The sequence below is a fragment of the Ceratosolen solmsi genome, unplaced genomic scaffold (assembly GCF_000503995.2).
Source record: "Ceratosolen solmsi marchali unplaced genomic scaffold, CerSol_1.0 scaffold29, whole genome shotgun sequence".
NCBI classification, from domain to species: domain Eukaryota; kingdom Metazoa; phylum Arthropoda; class Insecta; order Hymenoptera; family Agaonidae; genus Ceratosolen; species Ceratosolen solmsi.
Window position 1 is genome coordinate 2,874,146 of NW_011948417.1, and position 11,410 is coordinate 2,885,555.

The 11,410-nt window shown below is 33.8% G+C and overlaps 1 protein-coding gene across 1 annotated transcript in view; it reads left to right on the forward strand.

The window, feature by feature from the left end:
• Clic (chloride intracellular channel protein 5) overlaps positions 1-8,251 on the forward strand; it is a 38,821-nt gene extending 30,570 nt beyond the window's left edge. Inside the window, exons 2-4 of the mRNA XM_011496261.1 lie at positions 4,870-5,175; positions 6,951-7,277; positions 8,036-8,251. Of these exons, the coding sequence (XP_011494563.1) occupies positions 4,870-5,175; positions 6,951-7,277; positions 8,036-8,116 (714 nt within the window). The 3' untranslated portion in view covers positions 8,117-8,251. The remainder of the gene's footprint in view (positions 1-4,869; positions 5,176-6,950; positions 7,278-8,035) is intronic.
• The last annotated feature ends 3,159 nt before the right edge of the window (positions 8,252-11,410 follow it).

Sequence of the window (11,410 nt, forward strand, 5' to 3'; positions counted from 1 at the left end):
TTCCTGCTGTACTTTAACAATTTCGACTCAATTATCGTTCCAAGCTGTCGTAATAATGTGAACGATGTTGCTTGTGATGCGAGGAGGACGAATTCATTTACAATTTCATGATATACCGTGTCGTAAAACACCTATGTTTTGATTGAATCTGTATTATTTGCATATTAGTCCGATGAGAGACCAATGTAATAAGCATCGCGTGAAAATGTTTTTTTTTTTTTTTTTTTTTTTTTTTTTTTTTTTTTTTACGAATCTTAACATCTTCGATCGATAAACAGCGATGAAACATAATTTCATAGTAGCGACCAATTTTTACTACAAATTCGCATATCCGCAAATGTCCTCGAATAATATAAAGGGGGGGGGAAAGAACAAGAGCATTGACATTGAATAGCGTTAACTTGTAACAACAAACGATTATCGTTCATCCCTACGCGAGTCCATCAAATAACATCGATATATCACTCGTAAGTCTGTCTACTATTTCCGAGTCGCCCGTAATCCTTCTCATATCATCTAATTGCTCTCTCGCTAAATGAGTCGCTAATCCCCGCGTTGGTAAATAAAAGTCTCCAATCATTACCGTGATTCGCAAACACCTGCGCGAGGCGAACGCGCAGTCGCGAAATCCCGCGCGGAGGATGAGAGTGGAGAGGAGGCGAAGGCCTTGACATTCGCGAATTGCGTAACCGGCACCGTTCATTCCTGAAAGGCGCCCGTAGAACGAGTTGCGTAGACTCCCCGGGAATGACTCCGGACGTCGACGAGGATGTAAAGCTTCTGCTGAATTGCGCCCCCCTGGGTGAAATACGATAAGCCGGAGATCGTGGGTTTTGACGTTTGGCTGCGCGAGGCAAAGTGTAACGGTTAATTCGATTGAATTCACAATTCACTAAGTCCACGGGAAAGTGAAAATTGGATTACGAATGCGAAAGCTGTGTCGATTTATTATTTGTCCCTTATCGCCCTATTCTATGGCCTTAGGCAATAATACTCTTATCAAAATCATGTAATTATGGAAAGAGACAAAAAAGATTTGCTACTTGCAAGTCGAGTTGGCATTCAAAATGATTAGTCGTATAATTTATGATAACTCGCACATTTAAATTTGATCGTAAGCCAATTGAGAAAACATCCGATCATATTGATTCGTTAATTTCATATTATTTATTCGCCATGATACTATAATAAACTATAGTTCTAAAATTTTGCACGATAAATCAATTCAATATGACCTTTATCGCCGTACACCAGCATAAATTACTCGATCCGTTTATTAAAGCGACGCATCGTTAAGCCATAAACGATTATGCATCATACGTGAAATACCAAAAAGTGAATATAGAAACGGTTTATATTAACAATTGGCTTGTACGAGAAGACTACTGTTGCATCACACAAAAAGATGAATATTGAAATATTGAAATATTGTATTCGCAGCAAAAAGACAAGCGCGCGTATGGTAAAATGATAAATAAAACAAGAGTAAATAATAAAAATTTACTTGCATTTTAAGCTTTTCTAATACAAAATTAATAATAAGATAATATGGTAAATTATAGTGATATTTTTACTTTTGAGCTTGTGTTTTGTTTTTCATATATTAGCATTGCTATTACTTAATAACTATGTACACGCATTTTTATAAGCGCGCGCGTATAAATGCCGTTATTATTAAAATTTATGAGATTTCTTTTAATGTTACATTTTATTGCAGGGATATATACTTAACGATCAATTAAATAATTCACTAGCTATACACAAAAGTTCAATGAAATAAACGAGAATGTAATTGTTGCAAATTCAACATTCTGCCCATATGACATTCAATGTGGCAACTAATTAAAATAATGTAAAATAATCGTTGCGTCTTCGTTTTATCTGTTACATTATCATTGGCTGTAAGTATTATTAAAGTATATTGTGAAATAAGACACAGGGGTTTTATTTATTAGTGTTTGATAGGTAGACATTAAGTACTGTACAGTTAATTTCTCGATTATTCGGATATTCGGCCACGCTATGTTAAATTACGTATAATACATTGATTAAAAGTATATGAAAGAAGTGAAATAGAAATGAAATAGTAAAATCAACGACATAGGCTTCCGAGGCTGGCTAGATCCTTAGAGCCAAACCCTTACGGTTATTTTCCATTTAATGAAGTCGTCGTGGAGCTGAAAAATATCGGCCGCGACAGCCGCGAGCGACGTTGAGTATCGCCGAAGCGAATGAATCGACGGCGGCAGCGGTAGACACGCGATAAGCCAAGAGAATTAGCGTGAGAGCGAGATGGTGAGCTCGCGCGTAATGATACGTAATTGCGAATGTCGGAGGACGCCGGCTACGCGAAAAGTACGAAAGTCACGTAATGCCGAGTCGAGTGGGCGCTAACGATGCGCTCGCCAATACTAATGCATATCATCCGCCTCCTCCCGCCGATTCATCTTACACTTTGAGCATGTCTCGGCTTTTTTTCATGCGACTTTTCGCAACGTTCGCAACGTTCGCAACGTTCGCAACATTCGAAAATTGGTAGCAATGGGAATCTCGCTCTTGGCTGCAGCTCGTTCCCACATCGTCCGATAACGCAGAGAAGATTATAGCCACTTGGCTGCTACAGCTTCAAACACTCATTTACTCATGCACGAGGCAGAATTTGATAAGGATGCCACTTTTGGTATTATTGTGTAATAAGTACTGTGCCTTTCTCGTAAACTACTTAACCATCGCTTTAAGATATAAATGCTGCTCTGCTAATTATTGACGATAGTACTAATCGTGCATTACCTCGGGCTAAAACTATACTTTGCATGTCCTTGGGTTGTTGGCCCAACACCAATTGCAACTCGACGGAGAACTCTTTTGCCTTTCAAATACAATTTTATCGAATATTATCAAACAATAATATATTGCTGGCGCAAGTATTTAAGAATGCTTTGGTAGGCTTTAATGGAGCGGTTAAGCTCGATTTCATTAACTTTCCGTAGAGAGAACAAAACGAGCAATGTACCTCGTTATAGCGCAATTGTTACAACGGCAACTGCCAAGGAATTATAATAATTAGCACCGCGTCTCTTTGTTCTATTCGTGTGATATTTGCCCGTTGGACACGTATAATCTCATTTAATACATACGTAATAGATGGACATGCATTATCTCTTTTAACACGATGCATCAAGTTAACGCGCATTATTTTTTGCTCTATGCTCATTACTTTTTATTCAATTAAAATGTCATATCGGGTTGTTAAAGTTATTGTTATTAGCACTGGCAATGAAATGACGAAGCATTATTAAAATTCGTTTTTTAAATACATGCTTCATGGAAATATGTTTATTACTTAACGAGATAAAGTCCAAAGTACAAAGTAGTACACCTTTGCATAGTAAACACAAGCGATCTTACTCCCCAATGACGCACTCTATATATAAAACAGCATTATAATTCTTCATACTTGTGCTTTCATCTTCCCATAAATCATTTATTCGTACTACATATAAATAACCATAACAATGTAACATCCAAGTTCGATTTATCATCGTGCAGGTACAATAATGTTCTCTCCTGTTGTGAAGCCATTTATCCTTCATCTCTCTGCTTCTCCCTTCTTTACATACGCCTGCTCGAGGCTCCGGGTAAGAGAGAGAGAGAGAGAGAGAGAGAGAGAGAGAGAGAGAGAGAACAGATTGCTCAGTGCACAAAGTAGGTTAAATGTATCGACGGCGTGGTGAGGGTATTGCCAAGTCAGTCTGGCATTACTGCCATAGCATAAAGAATAATTACGCGCAAGGATTGGGTTATCGAGTGCTCGAGTGCGCATGCGCTTGAAAAAGAGAAAATTGGACGATCGCGATGCGCGGAGGAGAAACCGAGAAATCCCTGTCGTATCGAGTCGCATTGATGAAGAAATGCGTAGGTTGCCGTGGCTCAGATTGGGAATCGATGATTATGAAAACGGGAACAGCAGTAATACAGTACAATAAATCGCTCGATAGATGTTTTCAACTCGATATGCTATCTCCTTTGGAATTAGGAAGTCCGTGTGACACAGAATTCCGGCAAATTTGCTACTTGTCGGCGCAGGAAGTGTCTCCGCACCGCGATTTATCGAGGCGAATAAATAATCCTTCGCTTCGCCTACAATTGCTGTCGGTAAGACCTTACTTCGCGTTTTTTTTTTATAAATATTCATAGCCAACTGTTGTTTTCTCAACTATCTTTTCAATTTTACATATACCAATTTATCAAAGCATATTGAATAGTATCGAGATACGTTAAATCATCTATTTATAATTGTTGATTTAAAAAAATTAAGATTTTAATGGTTTTCGAACCTTGGATAATTGCTCAACTTGCAATCGTGATAACATATTCCGTAGTCTCGCCATTAAAATATTCACATTTTACAAATGTCGCGCATAAGGTCGATGGTCGTTCATGGCCGATTTTTTTATTAATTAAATTCCTGATAATATAATATAGCGTGTGATTGTGCTTTTATGCAATTTATCATTAGTCATCAATGAATATTATTTATAACTTTAATGAGATTCTACAAGCTAATGATAAATGAAAAGACGTGCTTTAAACTGAAAATATAAAGCATCATAATTTAATAGTTAAAGTAACGTATATTCTGAATAAATTAATGTTGAATGATATTGATTAGAATAATTGCTACTGTGCACACGTGGCGGATGTTCATTAAAAAAAAAAAAAAAAAAAAAAAAAAAAAAAAAAAAAAAAAAAAAAGTCTTTAATATTTATTCGCAAATAAATCGCCTAAGCTTGTAATGTTTATATGAGAGTGCGTTACAGAAATTATGAAAATATGAAAATAAACAGTTTGTCAATATTGTATTTCAGGCTTCGACGATCGATGGACGCAGAAAAGGCGCTTGCCTGTTTTGTCAAGAATACTTTATGGATCTCTACCTACTTGCCGAGCTCAAGACGATCTCCCTGAAGGTGACGACCGTCGATATGCAGAAGCCTCCACCGGATTTCCGCACTAACTTTCAGGCTACGCCGCCGCCGATCCTCATCGATAACGGCGACGCCATCTTAGAGAATGAGAAGATCGAGCGGCATATAATGAAGAACATACCCGGCGGCTACAATCTCTTCGTCCAGGATAAGGACGTCGCGACTTTGGTCGAGAATCTCTTCAGCGTAAGTTTCATCCTAGGCTAATTTTATACTCTTATGGCGAACGATACGAAAGGATCAAAGTTAAATTGCTCTAATGATACGCTGTACAATTATCAAATTACACGCGGTAATTACGTACGTTTAAAAACAAGTTATCCCTTAACTTTCATTTCTCCGATCAATTAAATTATTTACGCATACACATGAGTATTTGAACAAAACAAAACAAAACAAAAAAAACAAAAATAAATATAATAAAAAATAAATAAATAAATAAATAAATAAGAAACAAAACAAAAAAAAAAAAGATAATAATACTAGACATTTTTAACACAAATCTACAGTTGGTTATATCTAATCATATTCTTCTCGTAATCTATATTTCTCCTATTGAATAAAGGATCATTGTTAAACATTGTTTGCCTCATAATACATATCACGATACGTACATATCACGACGAAACTATTTAATTAGCTTTTCAATATCGAATTTACAATTAATTATGTATTAGTGATTCCTTCGATTATTTATGATTTGTCTATACTTGATAGTAAATAACATAGTAAGATTTATTTAATTAATTTAGTTTGAAGCAATCGCATATCATGAGATTACAATTGCACATTACAATTGCAATGTAAAACATATATACAGAAGCATAAATTTTTAATTCCAATAGGCAGAAATGTGTCTAAGAACATACTAAACAAAGATTTAATTTCATATCGTTGATAAATAAATTCCTGTAACTTTAAAAATAAAAGAAAAACTTGGCTCAGCTCAAATTATAATACCTACGAGTCTAATGAAATTAAATAAATAAATAAAACTAAACTTAATAACTCAAGTCATAATGTTTTTCTAATTATAATATCAATATAAGTAGAAAATATTATAACACATATATACAAAAGTTTTATTTGGAAAACATTATGTTTTAACAGTCTGATGTTTATTTTAATTATATTGCATTAACTGTAATATTTATAATTTAATAGATTTATTATTGTATGCTGTATTTAAGATAGATTGATAAAATCAAAGAGACAATTTGTTATTTCATTAGTCCCTATATTTAACTGCAGAAAAATTGAGAACGATCGATTTTCTCATGACTAATCATCTCTTAACATTTTAGACAATGAAGAGTTATTATCGCTTACATTATGTCGAACTTTGTATGCAATTAAGTAATAATTCATCGTTTTTCTCCTACAGCCATTATAATAATAAAAATTTTATGAAAGTATTAGTATTAAAAAATTAACTTTTTCTATTTTTTTGCTCTTTCATTGCTCCTTAATATATCTATTTATTTGTATGTGTATATATGTTTATAAGTAGATTAAATGATTGTTCTGTTGCTTTTAGTAGAATAAATGAAGCTGTAAAATATTAATTGGTTATGAATCGCACCTAATGCTTTCGTTTTAATTTCTTTCATTAGATGAGATATTCAACAAAAAAAAAAAAAAAACGATAACAATTTATTCGTAAAATATAATTTTATGAAACAACAGTGCTTTGACCCTAAACGATCTAAGAGTAAATGCGTAATTTTAGTAGGTCAGCGCTGAAAATAAATGCAGCTGTGTTTGTCGGCAAGTAATGTATTCTATATGCAGCTGTAAAAAATAAAATGCAAAACTGTAATTGAAATTTATCGTAGTAAATAACCGATCGTAATTGCGTTAAAGAGGTCGTATACATGGTAACGGCTGAAATTTGAAGGAAGAGAGAGTAGTTTCAAGAGTACTGCTTGTTGGGTACGTCATTTATAAATTTTATCTCGCAGAAGCTAAAGCTGCTCCTACTGAATGCGAAGGACAAGGACAAGGACCCGAAGTCGTCCTCGCTCATGGCCCATCTGCGTAAGATCGACGAGCATCTCGGGCGCAAGGGTACGCGCTTCCTCACGGGCGATACGATGTGCTGCTTCGACTGCGAGCTCATGCCTCGACTCCAGCACATCCGCGTTGCCGGCAAATACTTTGCGGACTTCGAGATACCAGAGAGTATGGTGCACCTTTGGCGATATATGCATCATATGTACAGGCTCGATGCATTTCTGCAGAGCTGCCCCGCCGACCAGGATATCATCAACCACTACAAGCTTCAGCAGGTGAGCACCTCGACATCAGCTACTCGGGTACTGTGTTTTTTTTTTTTTTTTTTTTTTTTTTTATCGTTTGGCCACACAACGCGATGGAATACGCATGCTTCGCGAGACTTGTGTTTCGACACATTTTTTTCTCTATCTTCTACCCTTTGTTTTTTTTTTTTTTTTTTTTTTTTTTACAGTCGATAATCGAGATAATCAAAGTCCTAATATTTCAATAAATGAAAAATAATAGAATAGCAACTTTTAAGCATTAATGTAATTCATTGTAATATTTGTCAAACAATTGTGCAGTTATTATGTTTCTTTTGTGTGTGCGCGTGCGCTTGTATATACGTTACTATACTACCTATTAGTTTCATAAAAGTTAGTACTTTTGTAAGTTTATTAACGAAGTAACGATACAGTAGGTTGCTTTATTAATTTCAATATTTATATTTTCATTTATAAGTATCTTATGGACATCGATATAAAATTTTTTAATAAATATGCGCATTGGGCGTATACGATTTTATAATGAAATGACAATAAAAGCTACTTACTTTTACTCTTCGATGCTTCGGTTTGTTACTTTATCCCCTTTAGTATTATGATTATACTCGACATTTGGCCATTTGAATCAATTAGCCGGAAATGAAAATATTAAACAATTAAATGTAACAGCGGGTCTAAGCGAAAGTAATGTTATCGAAAAATGACTTGTAATCATAAAATGCTAGTCCAACTTCAATGCTCACTCGTTTTCTATTTTTTGCCCGTAGAGTATGAAGATGAAGAAACACGAGGAGCTTGAGACACCGACATTTACCACAAGCATCCCCATCGAGGTCAACGACGATTAGACGAATCGACGAAGCTGGGCCTTCGCATATACGCCACTGTTGTCATTGGCTTCCATGTGTTTACACATGCATACGTACACCAGAATGCACGCGCGCAACCATCTACTCGTGCCCTTACACGTTTACACGTAATCACGTAATTACGTAATTACAGAATCACAGGCCCTTCAACACAACAAACACGCAAGCAAATACACGTACAGACACAGATGTACACATAAAGGTACAAAAGCGCGCGCACTCGTCTCGATAAACGAAGCGACAATGCAGCCTGTGGTGGGAGTTTCCCCGCATAGAACAACGCAATTGACGAGCATGGAAGAATGCATTTGTTAGCGTTAACTCTTCTTTTTAAGGGAATCAAAGACGGCACTTTATTTTTATTATGATTATTTTTTTATTATTATTTTTCTTCCTTAACGTTAGCGCATCAGTGCAAATATATACGAGTAGCATACACGCATACACTGAACAGAGGAGGGTAATTAATTTAAGAAATTCGCGTGAATCGAGTAAGATATGCAAAAAGCGAAAGAATCTTCGACATAGAGAAAGGAAGAGAGAAAGGGTACTAACGTGGTGCGGAAATAATGCGTGGTTGGTTAGTGGCCGGAGGCGAAGGGGATAGAGAGAGAGAGAGAGAGAGAGAGAGAGAGAGAGAGAGAGAGAGAGAGAGACACACACACACACACACACAAAGAGCACAAGCAAGGTGTAAGTTCCCAAGTTGGTTTGGCTGTTTTGATAATAGGGATAGTATAGAACTAACTAAAGCTCTTTAAGGCTTTAAAAAATAAAATTTACGACGATAAAGAGTATTAATTACGTATGTCGTCCGTAAGCATGACAGAGACGATTATAAAACGATTTAATTTTCTTTTTTTCTTTTGTTTTTTGTTTTTGTTTTTGTTTGTTTCAACATCAAATACAAACGAGAAAGGAGAGTTTCCTTAAAAAAAAAAAAAAAAAAAAAAAAAAAAAAAAAATCAAAATGCTAAATGATTTATATATTTTTTGGCGCTGGCATTTTTTATACGTATGTAGTCAACGTACGTAGATATTAAAAACAATCACGAACGAGGGAGGAAAAGAATGGAAATGAAAAAAAAAAAAAGTTTTATAAGTTAATACAAAAAAAAAAAAAAAAAAAAAAAAAAAAATTTGTTCTAATGTGTGAGGTGCGTCCGTCTTTTCGAGCAATGAGTTTTCAAAATCGACAAACTAAAAACACACGAGCATAAATAATGCTCTTAACCAATACGCTTCGGAGAATTCTCAAGCCGATATTGAACTTTGTATTGCTGGCAAAATGTCGCAGCGCCTGTGGTATTCCAGCATCATGTCGATAATCCTTCGTTATTCTTATCAAGTGCCAAATCTCGATTCGGATGCCATAGGCACGCGATGTTATCTAATCGTCCGCCAGTAGTCTTCCCCGAAACGTACAAAATTATCTGCGCGCTGTCATTCGTCGTGTAATGCCATTGACAAAGCCCTAGTGGAGAAATATATGTGCAAACAACGTAAATCATCGTGCACGTTGATTTTTCGTGGCATTTATTTACATTGAAAATTATGAAGCTAAAAGAGAAATTAGCATTGATCCATAAAAATAAAGCGCGCCAATGCGAGTATTATAATATTGTAATAAACAATTAAGTGGCATGTATAAAAAAAAAAAAAAAAAAATACTCTTCGCGTGATTTAAATTTTTCTTTTTTTCTTTTTTTAATTGCTAGAGTACAATAGACTTTTGCTCATATATATATATATATATATATATATATATATATATAAAATAAAATAAAAAAAGTGGAAAATATTTGTAAATAATGAATATTTGTATACAAATGCGAAAACGTATTTTATATTGGATATTGGATATTGTAGAAAGATTAGATTTCACAATTTTGTATGATCCACGACGAAAACTGCGACAAACTTTTTGTACACATTTTCGAACAATGTAAATTACTTTGAATTTCTGGGATTTTTCTTTATGCACAGCTTATACTTTCGAAAGAATAACCTTTTTTTCTCGTCCCAACAATCTACATCTTGATAATCTCAATGTTTGCAAATTATACGAATTCGTTCGGGATAAATTTGTATTGTAATAACAATATTATTTTAATACAAGTAAAATAATAATGGCACCAATTCAATTGGTACACTAATGCATCTGTACGCTTATCTCGACAGACATTTCTAATAATTTCTAATAATTAACTCATGTGTAGTGGCCAAGCAGACGCATTTATAAAGGACCGTCGTTATCGTAAATAGGGAAAAAAAAAAAAAAAAAAAAAAAAAAAAAAAAAAAAAAAAAAAAGAACAATACGACTTGGTCGTAATTACGTAATCGATTATCTTTTAATTAATACTTCGGTGTGCGCAGCTGCAACAATCAGAAGAAAAAAAAATAAACGCTAAAACGAAAGATGACAATCATCGTCAAATGGTGTTTTCAAATTTATGTACTTGAAATATTTGCCCAACATTTGGCAAACTCATGTATGAAGGAGAAAGCCGATCGCTATTTCTTGTATTATTAATTACACTATTAATAATTATAATATTATCTCATATTTGGTTTATAACTCTTAGAAATCAATATACCAGTGTTTACAGTACAATGTGTATTATTATTATTATTATTATTATTATTGTTATTGTTATTATTATTATATACTGCCTTGCAAAATTTCAATAAAAATATTATCATTGGTGCATGAATATCAATATTAACTATACACGATACGGGAATATATAACTTTAATAAATTAATAACGGATAAAAAAAATATCTATTAACATAATTTAGATAACAAGGATTAATGTTCAACGTGTAAATTTTTATGAAAATGAGTTTTCTAGTGTTATAAGAATATGGTATTCCATTTTCAGAGATCTTTGATTGTATTTCATAATAAAACAAGGATAAAGTAATTTCCAATAAAAATTTTCTATTTTATATAAATTACATATAAAATAATACAATTCTTTAGATTGAAAATAGCACATAAACATTAAATGGATATGTATACGCTCTAACTTTATTCTTAATTCTCAATATTTCCCAATGCTATGCCCAGCATACAAAATAATTACCTTATTATGAATAATACAAGTATTATCACAAACAGGTTGGTATTTGAAAAAAAAAAAAAAAAAAAAAGAAGAAAAGAATGACGTAATATTATAAAATTCATTATATCGACTGTGAATTTGACCGACTTGATAAATAATAAAAGAATTTTATCATATTTACAAAGAGCTGTTAAAGATGAAATAG